Here is a 20,013-nt window from a genome sequence, read left to right as displayed (position 1 = left end):
CTTTGTAGCCCTGGGAGCTTCTGGTTCTAGGATTTCCGCCTGAACAGCCAAGACCTCATCCTTGGGACTGGGGATATGGAAGGCGATGGAAGGAAGGATGGAGAGACCAGAGGAGGCCTCCCCGCTGCTCACCAGGCTTCCCCTCTCCCAGGCGGGCACGGCGCGTGGGCAGCCCTGCCACTGGCCTTGGGAAGACTGTCAGTCACTCCACTTGCTTTAGATGAGGGTCCACTTGCTTTAGACTAATTCCACGTGGTTTCAGTCCCACGGTTGGCACTCTTTTGGTTGGTAAACCTGCTTGCTTTCTGTTGTCAGAGGACTCAGCAGACTCCTTGCTCCATGAGGACACAGCACAGCATCCACTTCCTTCTCTTTTTTTTAATTTGAATTAATTAATTAGGCCACGCAGCTCACCATGCGGGATCTTCCCTGACCAGGGATGGAACCCGCTCCCCCTGCAGTGGAAGTGCAGAGTCTTAACCACTGGACCACCAAGGAAGTCCCATCCACTTCCTTCTCTTGCCAAGTGAAATCCTCCCGTTTCGCACAGAGCCCGTCCAAGGAGCCGAGCGCCAAGCCTTCCTTACCTCCCCAAGCAGCCCGAGATCCTGCCCTGTGGCTTCTTTCCCTTTCTCCAGGCTGCTGGGAAGGACAGGATGGCTCCATTCCTTTCCTCTCCTCCATTCTCTTTTTTTGACCTGCGGCTAAGTGGCGGTCAACATTTATGACCACAGTTGAGGGTACCTCCTGTATTCCACGCATGATGAGGGCATGAGCTATCAGGGTGCGACAGCCCCCTCCTTGAAGCCCCGGCTATTCATTTATTCACCTCCACTGATGTTTATTAATCACCCTGAATACCCAGTCATTTCCTGTGCACTCTTCCTGCCCCAGGCTCTGTGCTAAAATCTTTTCCTGCATCATCTCATTTAAGCCTTAACAGCAACCCTCAGTTAGGTAGTGTATCCCCGCAAACTGCGAGACGAGGTGACTCGCCCAGGGTCACTCAGCTAGAAAGTGGCACTGAACCCCAGCCTGTCTGACTCCAAAATCTACAATCTTAACTGCTCTGCTACATGCCTCAACAAATATTTCTAGTTCCTAAACACAAAGATGGTCATATATCCACAGGGTAAAAAAAAAAAAAAAAAAAAAAAATCTGAGTTGGATTATAATTACCTACAGCAGATGTTTTCTAGTTCTTTTTATCCATGGAAACCTTTTTAGAATTGAAATCTTTCATAAACATTCATGTGTAAACAGTTTGGAGCAGAATTATTCAGACCAAAGGCAGGCTAGGAGTTTGAGACTTGTCCTGTTGCCAAACTCCCCACTCCCCTTTCTGGGCCCCAGCCAGGGTACCCCCGGGGTTTGGAGGTGAAGTGGGGAGGGTGCACTTTGAAATGAAAGCCACTCACTAGCAGGATAGTGTCTTCATTCCTTAAGCACGACTGCTCAGCTACGTGAATTGGCCATTTGACCCTTTCCCCCCTGCTCACACCCAGACTCCAGTGTTGCCAAGAGATCTGCTCTGATCTGAATACAGGGGGGGTCTTTTAGAGCTTTGTGCTTTTGCTTGTTGTTTTGTCTGCTGGAAATGCTCACTCTTCTGTCTTTCCTTCCCATGTGGAAGACCCTCATTCAGCGTTCAAGCCTCAGCTCAGGGGCCGATTCCTTGGTGACACCATCCATAAAGTCACTTCAGATGGTGGCACTTGATTCAGACCATTATTATGAAACTTCCCACACTAGGAATATTATCCATGTACACATCTGTCTTCTCTCACTGGTCGTAAAGGACCATGTCTTCATCCTTTACATCATCATTGCCTGGCACACGATGAATCTCAGAATATAGTTGTTGCAAAAATGAATGAACACTATCAACATAACAACAAAGCTAACTCTGACAATAGCACCTTATATTTGCATTGTCCATTTGGGCTGGCAACCCATTTTAATATATAAGATGTTTTTGATACTAAGACACAAATCAGTGTGAATAGCAACATACTGTTATATGCAGGGAGAAAAATACCCCCCAAGGCAAAATAAACAAACTAAGAGCTCGGACTTTGGCTAGGAGGACTTTGGCTAGGAAGGCAGCCTGAAATTAGGAATTTACTTCAAGTTCTTCTCTTGGATCCCAATTTATATAAGGACAAATCTATGTTGGTCCTGTAAGCTAAGCAAGTTATGGCAGAAGGATTGAGGTAGTCTGCATGAAAGAATGCAGAGCAGGGTGCTGAGGAGGGCTTGTGGAGGAGCAGGGTGCCTGGGTGGAAAGGCAGAGCCCATTGAGAGCTGTTATGCTTGCACACTTGGAGATGCTGGAAGAGAGTGTGTGCCTTTCGCGGAAGCAGCTCATAAGTCTCGCAGTGCCTCTGTGCAGTGCCCCAGATGCTGAGGACCACCCAGAGTGGGGATCTCCACTGGTCTTGCTTCTGGATGAGACTTGGCATGCACATCTGGGCCAGAAATGTTTCTCAGGTAGACAGCTACAGCAGCTAGGACAGGGCTGCCCTACCTGGTCGACGGGAGGTTCCCCCTCCCACCTCCTGCAAACGTGTTCTCCAAATGATCCAGAAGCTCTCTTCACTCCTGGGATGGCTGGCACTAGGGCTTCCTCCCTGCTGCTCACAGCAGCTCTCATCTGGCAAGGGAAAGCTCCAGTCAACCTGAGCCCTTCCTCAGTCTTCCATCTGCATATGAAAGATTTGAGCAGAAAATTTCAGGGTCGATCCCACCTCTCAAATCTGGAGAAGCACAGGTCTCTGAGGAAGGACGATCAAATGCACCCAAATCAACGTACACGTGAAAAGATTCAGAGGCTCAGAAGGGACCTAAATGAGGAACCAAAGCACATACCCTCAAATTAAAGTACTGTAGGAAATCAGAGAAAACTTTAGAGTAGTGGTTTTCAAACATGACCCATTAGTGCACTGCAAATCAAATTAGTGGGTTGAGACCAGCTTTTTTTTTTTTAACAGAAAAAGAAGAATAGAGTTTATCAAAATGCATCAGGTTCTTAGCAAAATCATTTAAAAATAATTTTTATTGAAGACTAGTTGATTTATAATGTTGTGTTAATTTCTGCTATACAGCAGTGTGACTCAGTTATTATTCTTTTTCATATTCTTTTCCATTATGGTTTATCACAGGATATAGTTCCCTGTGCTATATAGTAGGACCTTGTTGTTTACCCATCCTATATATAATAGTTTGCATCTGCTAATCCCAAGCTCCCAATCCATCCCTCCCCCATCCCCTCCTCCTTGGCAACCACAAGTCTGTTCTCTATGTCTGTGAGTCTGTTTCTCTTTCGTAGATATGTTCGTTTGTGTTGTATTTTAGATTCCACATATAAGTGATATCATATTTGTCTTTTTCCTTCTGACCTACTTTGCTTAGTATGATAATCTTCAGTCCATCCATGTCACTGCAAAAGGCACTATTTCATTCTTTTTTATGGCTGAGTAATATACCATTGTATATATGTACACACCTTCTTATCCATTCATCTGTCGATGGACATTTAGGTTGTTTCCATGCCTTGGCTATAGTAAATAGTGCTGCTATGAATATTGGGGTGCATGTATCTTTTCAAATTATACTTTTGTCTGGGTATATGTCCAGGAGCGGGATTGCTGGGTCCCATGGCAACTTTATTTTTAGTTTTTTGAGGAACCTCCATACTGTTCTCCATAATGGCTACACCAATTTAAGAAAAATCATTTTTATATTATCTTTGTCATGTTTTCACCTTATTATACCATAGTAAGTGTGTTGTTTCATAAGCCTTTTTTTTTTACTATTTGTATTTATTTATATATTTAAAACTATTTATATACATAGACATCTTATGTGTTTATGTGGTACATACTATGATGTAAAATGTAAATTCTTACTGTAAGTCAATATTTACAAAGTTTCAAGAACAGTACTGTAGAAAGAACATAGGGTGGGATTTGGAACGGCAGAGATGTGTTAGGAGAGCATTTTCAGCCCCAAGTATTCTTGATCTTCTCTTTCAACAAGATGGTCTTGTCCCCGTCATCCAAGGCAGGGATTCCAGACCTAAGTCAGCTATGAGGTGATCTTTCCCTTTTCCTATCCTCACCTGTCCTTAAATTGATTAGAGGGGTTTAAGCAAGGGAAAGAATTGGAAAAAGTGGGAGGCACTCTGGGCTCACATGCCGTCCCTCTTCTCATCCTCCAAGGGTGTTCAGAGTCAATTCCAGCCACACTGCAGTGGTCCGAGCACCTGGGGCAGCTGCTGACAGAGGGAGGAGACCCATGGCCTTGACTAAGCAATGTCTGGGCACACACTTCCCCTGCACTGAGCTCTTTGTCAAAAGCAAACAGTAAAAGTGTGTGTGTGTGTGTGTGTGCATGCGTGCGTGTTGTGTGTTGAGAGAAATAGAAAATAATATTAAAAGAGATGATACATAATCTCTTACTAAAACCGAAACCCCAAACAATCGTACACACACACACACACGTGTGTGCACACACAATGGCAGCAGTTGGACCACAAAGTCCAACAGTTCTTTTAGGCCAAAGACTCTATGATGATTTGTAGCTGTTATTTTGTTTTTCTTTGAATCTCCTCTCAGTTCGACTTAGACATCATTGGATATCAGTTTAACACCCCTGCAGTTCCTTCCCCAGGAAGGGATCTTTGTTGTTTATCCAGGGGTATGTCTTGAGCATCTTTCTCAATCCAGGTCTCTTAGCAAGTAGGTCATATTTTCAGTTTGTTTTTTTTAAATTTGCTTTTTTTGTTTTGATCTTTTTTTCTTTTCTAGATTGTAATTCAGTGATGTATACAAATTTATTACCAATTTATGATATTGCCACTTTGCACACAGAAGGGCACCTGGGACAGCCTTAGGTCTGGATAAGGGTGTGGTTTTAATTCAAAGAAGTGTTATCTTAAAATGGGATCTGAAGAGTGATGAAAATTTAGTGTCACCTAGGGTTATAGAGAGCAGGTGAGGCATTGGGAAGCACCTGCGCCTTGGCCGGCAGGTTAGAGAAATCCAGGGCTGCTCAGGAGGCTAAAGGGCTTACTTGTGCAGTGGACAGAGTTCAGGAAAGGAGCAGAGTGAGATCTGAAGAGGGTGGTCGGGGCAGACCCTGCTGATGGAAGAGCAGATATTTGGGCCACAAAAGGAGGCTAACTCTAAGTTAAATCTCAATCAGTGACGGTTCTCAACAGGATTTTGAAGTAAATGATAAAAATAATTTTTAAAGAGATAATATATAATGTCCCCCAAACAACCATTTGCTCTGAACTGAGAGGTTGGAATCAGGAGGAAGTGAGAAGGATTCCCAGCACCTGTAGGGAGAGGCATCAGGTACAGTGTCTTTCTTGGAAAGGATGAAGAGGAAACATCTACACTCAAACATCACTTTCAACAATTCTTTATGGAGCCATCCATAATATAAAAATACAACGTGAAACCTCTAATTCATTAAGGACAAGAAGGAGTGAATGGCTTGCCTGGAAATCAAGAAAAGGAGGCAGTAAGAAGCTACATAAAGAGAACAAAACAAAGCACATCAGGAGGAAGACGTCTCAATTAAGATATGATATAAGGTTGTATATTAAATGTGTATAAGATATACAAACTATAGTATAAGATATAAGGTTATATATTAAAATATGAAGTCTTCCAGATTCAGCTTAAAAAAGGGAAATTAAAAAAACCCAAAGAAACAAACTCTCCCTCCCACTCCTATTATATCCCACTTGTAAGAGACATGTTTAAAACTAAATCACGTGAAGTTAAAAATAAAGTGATGGGCAAAAACCATGCAAATGCAGATTAAAAGAAAGTGGGGTAGCAATGTTAATTCTGTCAGACAAAATAAAAACCGAGGCAACTGTTAAATAGACCAAGAAGTACTTTTTACAAAATGATAAAAGCACACAGTGGAGATATGAAAATCAGAGAACTTTATGCACCTAAGAAAGGCATTGAAATATGTAAAATAAAAATTTTTTGAAATATATTACAACTATGGTACCAGATTTCAATGCACACAACTCTAAGCTTTTTCAGATTAATTAGACAAAAATATAAATAGTTGATGACTTATAATATTGAATATATACACATATTTTAATATCACATTTGAGTATATAAATATTTGAAACTCCAAACAGAGGAAAACCATTCTTTTCAAATGTGCACTGAACATTAAAAACATTTAGTTACATCACATACTGGCTTACAAAATAAACCTCAATAAATTCCAACAAATAAAAAATGTCCAGGGCACATCCTGTGGCCATGATGCAATGAAATTGGAATTTTCTAGTAAAAAAATTACAAGAACAAGAAGGCTAAATCTTGGAAATTTAACCAAAAGAAATTAACAATAGCAATAGCAGTCTTCTAAAAAACTGAGTTTAAATTGGAAATCAAAGCTGCAATTACAGGCCATTTCTAAAATAACAACAGGGCCTCCCTGGTGGCGCAGTGGTTTGAGAGTTCGCCTGCCGATGCAGGGGATACGGGTTCGTGCCCCGGTCTGGGAGGATCCCATATGCCGCGGAGCGGCTGGGCCCGTGAGCCATGGCCGCTGGGCCTGTGCGTCCAGAGCCTGTGCTCCGCAATGAGAGAGGCCACAACAGTGAGAGGCCCGCGTACCGCAAAAAGAAAAAAAAAATTAAAAAAAATAATAATAAAATAAAATAACAACAATTAGAGCATCATGTTTCAAAATTCATGGGTTGTGGCCAAAGGGATATTCAGAAGAAAGTTTCTAGCTTTTTATAATAATGGTGATTATGACAATGGTGGCTATAATAACTAGCCAACAAACTGTGCTAAGGGATTGACATCCAGTATTTCAATTCATTATCTATCACAAAGTTGCTGTGAGGCGGCTCCTACAATCATCCCCATTTTGCAGATAACAAAACTGGAGTCACAGAAAAGTTAAGTAGATTTTCCTGTTCGGACACTTATTGGACTGGGATTTAAACTAAGACCTAGTTGGGCTCCATGCCAGACCAGGTAATCACTGCATGATATGCTGTTAAAATAGAAAGAATGGATTTGGGGGAACTAAATATTAAACTCTAGAAGATGGAGAAAAGAATAAAACAAATATCAGAAAAAGAGGAAGGAAAAAGGAATAAAACTTAAGCTGAAATAAATACGTTGGAAAGCAAACTGAAAAGAGTAGATGTTTTTACTAATTCTAAGAATGAGTCCTTTGAGAGGGCCAATAGAATAGCTCTCTTCAATCAGGTAAATCAAAGCAGAGAGGAAGGAGGACCGGAGGACCAACTGAAATGTACAACACTGGCCACGAGAGACAAAGCATATGTATATAATAGTTTCAGAGAAAAAAATTTAAATTGTGAATATGTAATGGACAACTCTATACTAATAAATTTGAAAATCTTGATGAAAGGGTCATTTTATGAACAAGGTAAGTGATCAAAATTGACAAAGGAAAAGATTTTTGAAAAATTGAATAGACCAATAACTAAGGAAACAATGGAAAGTTTCAAAAGTGATGCCAGGACCAAAAGATTTTATGGAAAACTATTTCAAACTTTTACTGGATATATTTTAAACTAGTAAACCATTTCAGACCCGGGCCCTCGGCAGTGAAAACGCAGAGTCCTAACCACTGGACCTCCAGGGAATTCCCCCCAATTCCTTTTATAATAACCTAAGACAGCCCAAAGTGGGACGATAGGCCTTTTCTTTTCTTTTTTTTCTTTTTTTTTTTTTTTTTTTTTGCGGTACGTGGGCCTCTCACTGCTGTGGCCTCTCTCATTGCGGAGCACAGGCTCCGGACACGCAGGCTCAACGGCCATGGCTCACGGGCCCAGCCGCTCCGCAGCATGTGGGATCTTCCCAGACCGGGGCACGAACCCGTGTCCCCTGCATCGGCAGGCAGACTCTCAACAACTGCGCCACCAGGGAAGCCCTTATTCTTGATATTGGTCACATAATATTCCATTGTGTGAATGTTCTATAATATATTTAATAAAATCTCTCATTGATGTACATTTAGATTGTTCCTAGTATTTTACTTTTTTCTCTTTCTTTTGTAGTCCATCTATGTGTCAGGCACTCAGCTGAGTCCTTTTCAGAACTATCTGCTTTCGTTCCCACAGTGGTTAGCATTGTCATGGCCAATTTATGGGTGATCAGCAAGTCATAAGAGAGTTCAATACTTGGCTTGAAGTTGCACAGGTAAGGGGCAGACCTGGCATACAAACTAAGGCCACTTCCAGAGTCTAAGACCTTGGCCAGGACATTTGCGTACCTGCTTGTCACTCCTCCCAATTGCAAGCATCCTTGGGGTAGCTCTGGTCAGCTGACTGCTTATTTCGTGGTAACAACATTTTTTTAACCTTTTTTTGCAAACATTTTATTTATAGGTAGATAACATATGGTGTTTTTTTTAATTGAAGTGTAGTTGATTTCCAAAGCTGTGCCAATCTCTGCTGTACAGCAAAGTGACTCAATTATACACATACAGACATTCTTTTTTTAATATTCTTTTCCATTATGGTTTATCACAGGATGTTGAATATAGTTCCCTGTGCTATAAATTAGGACCTTGCTGTTTATTCATTCTAAATGTAATAGTTTACATCTACCAACCACAAACTCCCAGTCCATCCCTTTCCCTCCCCCACAACCTTGACAACCACAAGTCTGTTCTCTATGTCTGTGAGTCTGTTTCTGTTTTGTAGATAGGTTAATTTGTGCCATAGTTTAGATCCCACATATAAGTGATATCATATGATATTTGTCTTTCTCTTTCTGACTTACTTCACTTAGTATGATAATCTTTAGTTGCATCCATGTTGCTGCAAATGGCATTATTTCATTCTTTTTTATGGCTGAGTAGTATTCCATTGTATATATGTACCACATCTTCTTTATCCATTCATCTGTTGATGGACATTTAGGTTGTTTACATGTTTTTGCTATTGTGAACAGTGCTGCTATGAACATAGGAATGCATGTGTCTTTTTGAATTATAGTTTTGTCCTGGTGTATTCCCAGGAGTGGGATTGCTGGATCATATGGTAATTCTATTTTTAGTTTTCTGACGTACCTCCATAGTGTTTTCCATAGTGGCTGCACCAACTTACATTCCCACCAACAGTGTAGGAGGGTAACATTTTCTCCACACCCTCTCCAGCATTTGTTATTTGTAGACTTTTAAAAAAAATTAATTAATTAATTAATTTTTGCTGTGTTGGGTCTTCGTTTCTCTACAAGGGCTTTCTCTAGTTGTGGCAAGTGGGGGCCACTCTTCATCGCAGTGCGCGGGCCTCTCACTATCGCGTCCTCTCTTGTTGCAGAGCACAGGCTCCAGACGCTCAGGCTCAGTAGTTGTGGCTCACGGGCCTAGTTGCTCCGTGGCACGTGGGATCCTCCCAGACCAGGGCTCGAACCCGTGTCCCCTGCATTAGCAGGCAGATTCTCAACCACTGTGCCACCAGGGAAGCCCTATTTGTAGACTTTTTAATGATGGCCATTCTCACTAGTGTGAAGTGGTACCTCACTGTAGTTTTGATTTGCATTTCTCTAATAATTAGCGATGTTGAGCATCTTTTCATGTGCCTGTTGGCCATCTGTAAGCAACGACATTTATTGAGTGTCTCCTATATGTGAAGCCCTCTTCCGAGCACTGGGATTTAGTGAAGAATCCGTCTTAGCCAGTCCCTCCAGAACAGTGGTGGGTGGATGTGCCTTTCTTGAATTTGTCTAGGTTCTTTTTGAGGTTAATTATATTTTCGGCCTTTTCCATCTTGGAGGGAATGCATGCTGAGGGGGAATAGTCCTGTCCATCTTCATCCTTTGTCTCAGAGGCCTGGGTTTTTGGGGGGCATCCTGGTGCTCTGACATGTGCCTGCACGTTGATGGATTTGATCACTTTCCAGGATGCTGAAAGTGCAGAGGCCCCTGTGAGGGCCTCCTCTTAGGATTTTACACACGCCTTTAGGATTTTCCCAAGGAGCAGATTCCAGAATGTCTTTCCACTGGCTCTGACTTGTCATCTACTCTCAGGTGCAACCCACTATGACTCCTTATCCCTCTGATGTCAGTCGGTTACTTGGAATCCTTCCTTCTGTGGTACTAGAGGGGATGTTTTCCCCGGTGTTTAGTCATAGTTCTGCAGAGAAGCAGACCAATAGGAGGTAGATAGATACATGGTTGGATAGATAGATAACAGATAGATATAAGGAAGGAGATTTACTATGAGAGATTGGCTCATGTGCATACGTAGGCTGAGAAGTCCTAAGATCTGCTGTCTGCAAGCTGGGGGCCCAGGAAAGTGGGTAGTGTAGTCCAGTCCGAACCCAAAGGCCTGAGAACAAGGGGAGCCAGTGGTATAAGTCCTGGTTTGAGTCCAAAGGCCCAAGAACTTGGACCACCGATATCCAAGAGCAGGAGAAGATGGCTGTCCCCGTTCCAGCAGAGAGAGTGATTTTGCTCTTCCTGCACCTTCTTCTTCTAGTCAGACCCTCAAAAGATTGGATGATGCCCACCCCGTTGGATGTGGGCAGATCTTCTTTATTCAGTCTACTGGTTCAAATGCTAATCTCTCCTGGAAAACCCTGACAGACACAGCCAGAAATACTGAAAACCCTTAGCCCAGTGGAGTTGACATATGAAATTTACCATCACACCTGGGATCATTTCACCTTGTATTGGTGTGGGAAAGGCCAACTGAAGGCAAAGGAACTTTTGAGATGTTCATCCACCATCCCTTCCTTCCTTCCTTCCTTCTTTCCCTCCTTCCTTCACTGGACATGCAAATGCCCCTACTCTGTGCTAAGCCCTGTCAAAGGTCTGCAGACAAAAAATAGTGAGATATGGTCAGTGCAGAGGAAGAAAGACCAAGGGTATAAAACTAACTTCAACACCACCTTCTCACTTTACCAGCTGGGAAAGAGGCTATGAGGTGCTGTGCCATTTGTCTTGTCCTGTGACCAATGTATACAGACATACACACCACCAGTCCCAGCCGCATGTCCCATGAAATCCTATTAAAGATACTCTTTTAGAAAGAAAGGAGCCATAAATTTCCTCCCTTCATTTCTTATCTCTGAGTCACTCTTTAGCTGAAGACAAAAAATACCCCCTGGGCAAGAGTAACCAAACTTTAAAAATTGCCTTTGATATAGAACACTGTTGGAGAATTCAGAAATTTGAAACACATTTGATCAACTGGTTCCCCTTTCTCTATATGGTTATTTACCATCTCAGAGTTCTCCAGTCAAGTGAGTGAATTCTAACCAGATGGAAGTACCTTTCCTCCAGTGGGTTAGTTTTGTCCAAAAGCTAACAGGCACATAACAGTTTTTCTCAACAAGTGCTTTCCGAGGGAACAAATGAAAACGAAGGAAGGAAAGAAGAAAAGAAAGAAGGAGAGAAGGAAGGACTTTACTGATCCTTCTCCCTCGCCTCCAGTCTGGAAGTTTTTCAGGACCCTTGAAAGGAAGAACCATCCATTTCTTTGCAAAAAAGCTTTATGCTTTTGGCTCTGCATTTTCTGTACAGATGACTGCTAAGCCAAGGTGGGCCTAAACATACATTGTGAACTGTGATGGTGAATTGGTTCGTATCCCTTTTGACCACACAATCTCCTCATATGTGTGATAGGGAGACCCCTTCTGGCCCGAGCATTCTGTGGAAGCTCTAACTAAAGAGAATGCTCTCATGGTTTGTGGGGGAAAGGCCCCTCCCAAGGGAGCTGGGTCCTGGGTGAAGTGGATCCTTTGGATTTTTCTGCTGGGAAGGGGAAGCAGCTGGTCCTTTTAGCTTAGCCATGTTGGAAACCTCAGCTGTGTGTCCCTGGGAAGCCTCTGGAAGAGACCCACGAGACAGTCTCATGGAGGACCCACGGTGGGCAGAGCACATCTGACAAGAGTTTGGCAAATGCTCCTGAAGCCCAGGGTAAAATCAGAGAGAGCTTATTAGCTCTGACCTTTTGAAGATGGCTGGAATCAGGGAATGGCACGGGCTTGCCCGCCCTGCCCCCAGCTCTGCTGACATTTGGTTCCATTAGGGACCAAGAGCTGGTTCCAATGTCCTGAGAACAATTACCAAAGCTAAGCTGAACGCGGTGCTGTGTTTTCAATTATTGTCCCTCTCTCTCTCTCCCTCTCTCTCTCTCTCTCTCTCTCTCTCTCTCTCTCCTCTCTCCTCTCTCTTTCTCTCTCTCTATGCCAGGCCTAGAGGCAACACAGTCTCCCACAGAAGTCCAATCCTGGCTTCTCCTCTACAATCCTTTTGCAATCGTTCCCTTTCTTTTTTACATTTTCCATAATAACAAGGCTCATTTTGAAAACCCTCTTTGCTCTGGACCGAAGGGTTAACCCCTCATCCCCTGTGCATTGCCCATCCCGCGGCTTCTGCCATCCCACACGACAGCCAAGGCCGCAGACGTTGCGGTTCTCTCTGGAAAAGCTTATTTTAAAAAACTGACAGTCCTCATCAGACACTCCTGCAATGGTCCCCTGGGATTAGCCCAGTTTCCACCAAGGACTATTATCCCTCTGCTCTCCTAAATCCCACACGCAGCCAACTTTTCCACCACTGAGTGAAGCACACAGCCTTGTACCTGGTCCAGAAGGCCCCCATATGTTTGTGCCCTGGAAAATGCCCAGTGAGTGAGCTCGCCTTTGCTGGGACAGATATTGTGGGTTAGGAGAGGACATGGGGGAGAGACGAATTGGGTTTGCAGTCTAAGAATCCATGCAGACGGTAGCAATGCTTGGTGAAAAAAGAAGGCAACAGGCCTTTATACCAGAGCCAGGAACTGAAGGGGAAAAGAATTTGGGCCTTGACTGGGGGTGACTGGCACCTCTCCTAGGCTTGGGATGGGATAAAAGACAGTTTCAAAAAACCCCTTGGCCCTTGAATGTCACTGTTTTCTGTAACTTATGCCAGTGGCATCAGAGAGAAGAACAACTGTGCCAGCAGGATTTTTTTTTTAAACATCTTTATTGGAGTATAATTGCTTTACAATGGTGTGTTAGTTTCTGCTTTATAACAAAGTGAATCAGTTATACATATACATATGTTCCCATATCTCTTCCCTCTTGCATCTCCCTCCCTCCCACCCTCCCTATCCCACCCCTCTAGGTGATCACAAAGCACCGAGCTGATCTCCCTGTGCTATGTGGCTGCTTCCCACTAGCTATCTATTTTACGTTGGTAGTGTATATATGTCCATGCCGCTCTCTCACTTTGTCACAGCTTACCCTTCCCCCTCCCCATATCCTCAAGTCCATTGTCTAGTAGGTCTGTGTCTTTATTCCCGTCTTACCCCTAGGTTCTTCATGACATTTTTAATTTTTTCTTAGATTACATATATATGTGTTAGCATACAGTATTTGTTTTTCTCTTTCTGATTTACTTCACTCTGTATGACAGACTCTAGGTCCATCCACCTCACTACAAATAACTCAATTTCGTTTCTTTTTATGGCTGAGTAATATTCCATTGTATATACGTGCCACATCTTCTTTATTCATTCATCCAATGATGGACACTTAGGTTGCTTCCATCTCCTGGCTATTGTAAATAGAGCTGCAGTGAACATTTTGGTACATAACTCTTTGAATTATGGTTTTCTCATATTGGGTATATGCCCAATAGTGGGATTGCTGGGTTGTATGGTAGTTCAATTTGTAGTTTTTTAAGGAACTTCCATACTGTTTTCCATAGTGGCTGTATCAATTTGCATTCCCACCAGCAGTGCAAGAGTGTTCCCTTTTCTCCACACCCTCTCCAGTATTTATTGTTTCTAGATTTTTTGATGATGGCCATTCTGACCAGTGTGAGATGATATCTCATTGTAGTTTTGATTTGCATTGCTCTAATGATTAATGATGTTGAGCATTCTTTCATGTGTTTGTTGGCAATCTGTATATCTTCTTTGGAGAAATGTCTATTTAGGTCTTCTGGCCATTTTTGGATTGGGTTGTTTGTTTTTTTGTTATTGAGCTGCATGAACTGCTTGTAAATTTTGGAGATTAATTCTTTGTCAGTTGCTTCATTTGCAAATACTTTCTCCCATTCTGAGGGTTGTCTTTTGGTCTTGTTTATGGTTTCCTTTGCTGTGCAAAAGCTTTTAAGTTTCATTAGGTCCCATTTGTTTATTTTTGTTTTTATTTCCATTTCTCTAGGAATTGGGTCAAAAAGGATCTTGCTGTGATTTATGTCATAGAGTGTTCTGCCTATGTTTTCCTCTAAGAGTCTGATAGTTTCTGGCCTTACATTTGGATTTTTAATCCATTTTGAGTTTATTTTTGTGTATGGTGTTAGGGAGTGTTCTAATCTCATACTTTTACATGTACCTGTCCAGTTTTCCCAGCACCACTTATTGAAGAGGCTGTCTTTTCTCCATTGTATATTCTTGCCTCCTTTATCAAAGATACGGTGACCATATGTGCGTGGGTTTATCTCTGGGCTTTCTATCCTGTCCATTGATCTATATTTCTGTTTTTGTGCCAGTACCATACTGTCTTGATTACTGTAGCTTTGTAGTATAGTCTGAAGTCAGGGAGCCTGATTCCTCCAGCTCCATTTTTTGTTCTCAAGATTGCTTTGGCTATTCGGGGTCCTTTGTGTTTCCATACAAATTGTGAAATTTTTTGCTCTAGTTCTGTGAAAAATGCCAGTGGTAGTTTGATAGGGATTGCATTGAATCTGTAGATTGTTTTGGGTAGTGGAGTCATTTTCACAATGTTGAATCTTCCAATCCAAGAACATGGTATATCTCTCCATCTATTTGTATCATCTTTAATTTCTGTCATCAGTGTCTTATAATTTTCTGCATACAGGTCTTTTGTCTCCTTTGGTAGGTTTATTCCTAGATATTTTATTCTTTTTGTTGCAATGGTAAATGGGAATGTTTTCTTGATTTCATTTACAGATTTTTCATCATTAGTGTATAGGAATGCCAGAGATTTCTGTGCACTAATTTTGTATCCTGCCAGCAGGATTTTTTTAAGCAAAAAAGAAGTTTTATACGTTTGTCTAAGTGAATAGATAGTGTGGCTTCAGGCATGGCTGAATCTAGGTGTTCATGTGGCATTGTCTAGGCTCGCCCTTCTCACTCTTTCTCTCTGTCCTCCTTCCTTTCTCTCTTTTTCTTCCCCTGTGGGCTCTGTACCTTCTGTGTTGGCTTCACTCTCGGGCAGCCCTGTCCATGTGGTGTCATCAGCAGCTCTGGATTTATATCCCCTCTGTATAGCACCAGCAAAAGTCCAGAAAGATTTTAAATTTTGATTGTCTTTCAATATTTCAAATACCTAATGGACCAGTGCTGGCTGTGACCAACACACGCACACACACACACTTCCTTCTCCATGAGTCCCAGGTGAACTATGGGGAATCCTCATGAAGCTGAACAAAATGCAAAGAACTTTGGATATACTAATCCCTACAGTGGTGCTGGTGTTGAGAGCTACAAATTCTGGGATGTTGCAGTGGCCGAATGCAAAGGAACGCTGGTGCTGGGGAATGGTGGCAGGAAGGAGAACATTTATAATTTGGATTTGAAAGATGACATCCAGAAGTAAAGGCTAGTGATGAGAAGAAGGAAAAAGATTTTAAAAATAACTACTCTAAAAGCCTGAATTCTCTGTATTCTTCAGCCAATAGATCTGAGCATTGATATTTAGGTTAATGAATCCTCTAGAAATGAAGCAGGTTTCGAGCAAGCAGACCATGCCCTCTGGACTTGGGTTCATGACTTTGGTAAAATGCAGAACTGATTAAAAAAAAAAAAAAGAGTTTCAGTGGTTTTCGGGGAAGGAAGCGGACACTGTGGGCTGTGGCTCAAAGAGGAGGTGAAACTGAGAGCAGAAAGAACAGAGTGTAAAACGTTTGTTCAAGAAGATAGGAAGGACAGAAGAATGGTCCATTGTCAACATTGTGCCTGTTGCTAACAGCATTGGGCTGTACACTTAAAAATCTGTTAAGATGATAGATCTCATGTTAAGTGTTCTTACCATAATAAAGAAAAAGGAAAAAAAGATATGAAGAGGATAAAAGAGAAGCAGGTAACAAGAGGAAGATAGGGATTCAACACATAGTTTTTAAAAGACAGACAATTTGAGTATGTTTACACGCTGACGATAAAACACAGAACAGAGGGAGAGAATGAGGTGAAAGAAAGATGCTAATAAATGGCCGTGTGGAGCCGTGGTAAAGATGCAGGCTCCAGAGTCAGACTGCCTGTTTGAATTCCTGCTTTCACTGCGTTCTAGCTGTGTGATCTTGGGGAAGTGGCCTAACCTCACTGTGCCTCAGTTATCTTTTTTTGTAAAATGAGGGTATTGATGGAACCTACAGTAGATTTTGTGAAAACTAAATGGTAAAGCAATTAGAGTACATCATAAGCACTACATCAAAGTAGTGATGTACATCAAAGCAGTACATCATAAGCACTAAATAAGTGTTAGCAATTATCATTTTTATTGTTGTTAAGTCTAAAGAAGCTGAGTGGGATCCCGAGAACGGATGGGTGGGCTGACCTCAATAGGAGGGCAAACGTTTCACTACGAAGGGTATGGACAGGTATGTATGGATGGCAAATGGATTTGTATATTCGATGGTGGAAATTTGGGAGGGATTGCTATCTGAAAACTTCTGTGTTTCTATGAAGCAGAAGGTGACATTACCTGTTTATGATGAGGAGAGAGGTAAATCTAGTTTTGAAGACAGTGAAGTCTTGAAATAGTCATTATTGAGAATGGATGATCAACCTAACCATGGAAACACAGTACAGTTGTTGGCCAGAATGTTTCATGGCACCAATCTGCTCAGGAGTGGGAGTGTCCCCTGCAGGGCTCAGAAACCTGCAAGCAGCCATGGAACTTAGTGGAGGATTGGATTCATCTGTGCTTGGGGTTTTGCTATTACAGTAAGTCCCCTACAAACAAATGAGTTCCATTCCGAGAACGCGGTCGTAAGTCCAATTTGTTCTTTAAGTCCAACAAAGTTAGCCTAGGTACCCAAATAACACAATCGCCTATCTAGTACTGTAGTGTAATAGGTTTGTCATACTTTCCCCATAAAGAATACATAAAAAACAAACAAAAACAGAAAGAAAACAGTTTGAATCTTACAGTACAGTACCTTGAAAAGTACAGTAGTACCAGCTACATCACCACTGCTTTTACACTTGCTTCCGGACATCCTGGGCTTGAGATAAAAATACTGTACTATGGGGCTTCCCTGGTGGCGCAGTGGTTGAGAGTCCGCCTGCCGATGCAGGGGACACGGGTTCGTGCCCCAGTCCGGGAAGATCCCACACGCCGCGGAGCGGCTGGGCCCGTGAGCCATGGCCGCTGAGCCTGCGCGTCCGGAGCCTGTGCTCCGCAACAGGAGAGGCCACAACAGTGAGAGGCCCACATACTGCAAAAAAAAGAAAAGAAAAGAAAATACTGTACTATATACAGTACTGTACAGTAAAGTACACAAAAGCACAACCACTTGTAGAGGATGCACGCACGTGACAGTGTATGCCAGACACGTGAACTCACTTATGTGATTGGACAGGCGAACACATGTTCGCATCTTTGAAAGTTCACAACTTGAAGGTTTGTATGTAGGGGACTTAGTGTGTTCGAGATGGAAGGACACAGAGTGCAGGACTTTGGGATATTGGCCAGAGGGTGCTTGATGAAATGGACAAACATTGAGTTAATTTATACTAAAGCATCAAGAAGAGTGCCTGATGTATAGAGTAGGCTCTCAAATAGTTATCCATTCATTCATTTTAATTCATTGCTATTGGCTGCTATAGATGATTGGTGGATAAATTGATAAAATTCAAAGGCTAATACAGAAAACAATAAAATGGTGCAACTGGGTATTGAAAAGCACTGTCTTCTTTTAAAAAGCCGTTCTCTTTGGGGGGATTATATAATGTGAAAGGGCTCCTACTTGATGAAATGCTGGAAGGCCTCTGCTTTTTCTTATTCAATACTAGTTGTGCACAAACAGCAGTACCCGTGGGCCAAGAACATCCCACAATTTGTTATTCTGGCAACAGGCTTGTTTTGTGGCTTGGGCTTGAGTCAGAACTTCTTTGGATGCAGCATCAGGGCCCCTTTCACCACCTGCCTCACGGAGACTGAATTCGTGGCAGGCCCCGCAAGGTGAAGCGGAGCTGAGCTGGGCTGGGCTGAAAGTGATGCTGTTGACCTGATGGGTGAAGCCAGTCTTTGATCCATCAGCCTGTGAGAGTTTGATCCCATGGAAATAGGTGACAGAGCCAGAGACCCTCGGCCTGGCTGCGATACTGGCCAGGTGTGACCTTGGTCCCAGGGAAGGACACACAGGTTTGCCAGATACCTGTTGTGTGCTAAACCCTTTGGCACGAACTGTCCCTGATTCACCTTGTTTTACACTGAAAACAACACTGACAGGTCAGCGTTTGGTGAGACTCCCAACCTTCCTAGTTTTTAGGCTCTTCATCTGAGAATTGAGCGCATAGACATCAGTGGTCTTCAGCCTGGGCTCTGTGAATTCTCAGGTTTCTGTGGAGAAGATACAGATGTTACCAGGGGTAGCAAAAAGGGACTGGTGGGTGCAGCTTAGTCTTCCTCTTTGCCCTGACCTGCTCTAGAGTCTGGAGTTCCCTGTACACTTTTGACTGAAGAACGGCTTTTACATTGAAAAATCTCACAGAGCACAGGTCTCTGTGATCTCTAAAATTCTTCCTGGGATCTGATCACTGCCTCTCCTGCAAATGCTCTTTGCGGCTTTGCATTCGAGCCTCCTTCTCTGTGCCTTGGTGTCCCTGTGTGCAGAAGGAGGGTTTGGATAAGAGAAGCTCTGGCCTCCGTGATCCTGGGAGTGGAGGGCGTGGTAAACACTTGGGCTCACCGAACCCCATGTGGCCGGCACCCTGGAAGGGCCAGTGATACTGAAGGAGGATCTCTCCATCTGTCCTGTCTCACGGGCACCACACCCGGCCCTCACAGCTCAGTTCCAGGACTCAGGTCTCTCTCCACTTGTCCACATCAAGTCACATTGCCTCTTCCCATTTTCTCTTTCCTCCAGGGACCCATGAAGTGGTGGCTAAACCCAGTCTGGTCGCCACCCGTCCACCGAGGGCCAGAGATCAGGAAAGGAAGACGGGCAGCTTTACTTCCTCCCTCAGGATGGAGCCTCACAGCCATTCTGGAAAGAGCAGAAAATCCACAAAATTCTGGTCCATCTCCCGGTCCCTGATCCTGTGTAATGCCAAGACCAGTGACGATGGTTCAAGCCCCGATGAGAGATATCCTGATCCTTTTGAGATTTCCCTGGGCCAGGGCAAGGAGGGACTTTTCCTCTCATCCGTGCAGCTGGCAGACACGTCAGAGGCCGGGCCCGGCAGCGTTCCTGATCTCACGCTGTCCTCCGAGGCCGCTCAACTGCAGGCAGCTGGGAGTGATGGAGGCCAGAACTGTAGGAGGATGTTCTTCATGAAGGTACGCCCAGGATTTGTGGGGCTGGAGGAGCCCGCGGTTGCCTTCCGGTGCTGTGAATGAAAGGCTTCGTGTCTTTTTATTCCAAAGTCAGGGAGGCACAGAGTTCTCATTCGGAACAGGGGAAGAAGTTGAAGGCAGGGCCCACTGGAATGATGCCAAGGAGCACGGCAGTGAATCAGGCTCAGTTAACCTTCCTGCTTGAGACATTCTTTGAGATACTGTGTCAGCCCCAGGTCAGCTGAGCCTGGGTCCCTGCTGGAAAATGCCAGGTGCAATTACACTGGGAAGGGCTCCTCTCCAGACAGACAGTATCCAGCACACCACAGGCAGCTCAGATAGAATCCAGTCGAGAACCTGATAGAAGCTGACTTATAGGGCCCGGACTGAGAAGGAGCCAGAAGGTCAATCAGGGCAGGGAGTACAGCCTGAGTGAGTTTGCACTTGAATGCTGACCGAGAACGTTCCCCAGGTGCCCCTTGCCAGTTCCAGCACAGGTGTGAGTTAGGGCTGGCAGGCAGAGC

At 43.4% G+C, this 20,013-nt stretch overlaps 1 protein-coding gene across 1 annotated transcript in view; it reads left to right on the top strand.

Moving 5' to 3' along the window:
• The window catches only part of IL16 (interleukin 16), a 107,797-nt gene that overhangs the window by 15,932 nt on the left and 71,852 nt on the right, over positions 1–20,013 (top strand). The window contains exon 2 of the mRNA XM_060095361.1: positions 19,080–19,492. Coding sequence (XP_059951344.1) covers positions 19,181–19,492 — 312 coding nt within the window. The 5' untranslated portion in view covers positions 19,080–19,180. The remainder of the gene's footprint in view (positions 1–19,079; positions 19,493–20,013) is intronic.

The sequence above is a fragment of the Mesoplodon densirostris genome, chromosome 4 (assembly GCF_025265405.1).
Source record: "Mesoplodon densirostris isolate mMesDen1 chromosome 4, mMesDen1 primary haplotype, whole genome shotgun sequence".
In the NCBI taxonomy this organism is placed as follows: Eukaryota; Metazoa; Chordata; class Mammalia; order Artiodactyla; family Ziphiidae; genus Mesoplodon; species Mesoplodon densirostris.
Note: the sequence above shows the minus strand (reverse complement) of the source record. Positions and strands in the feature narration are given on the sequence as shown.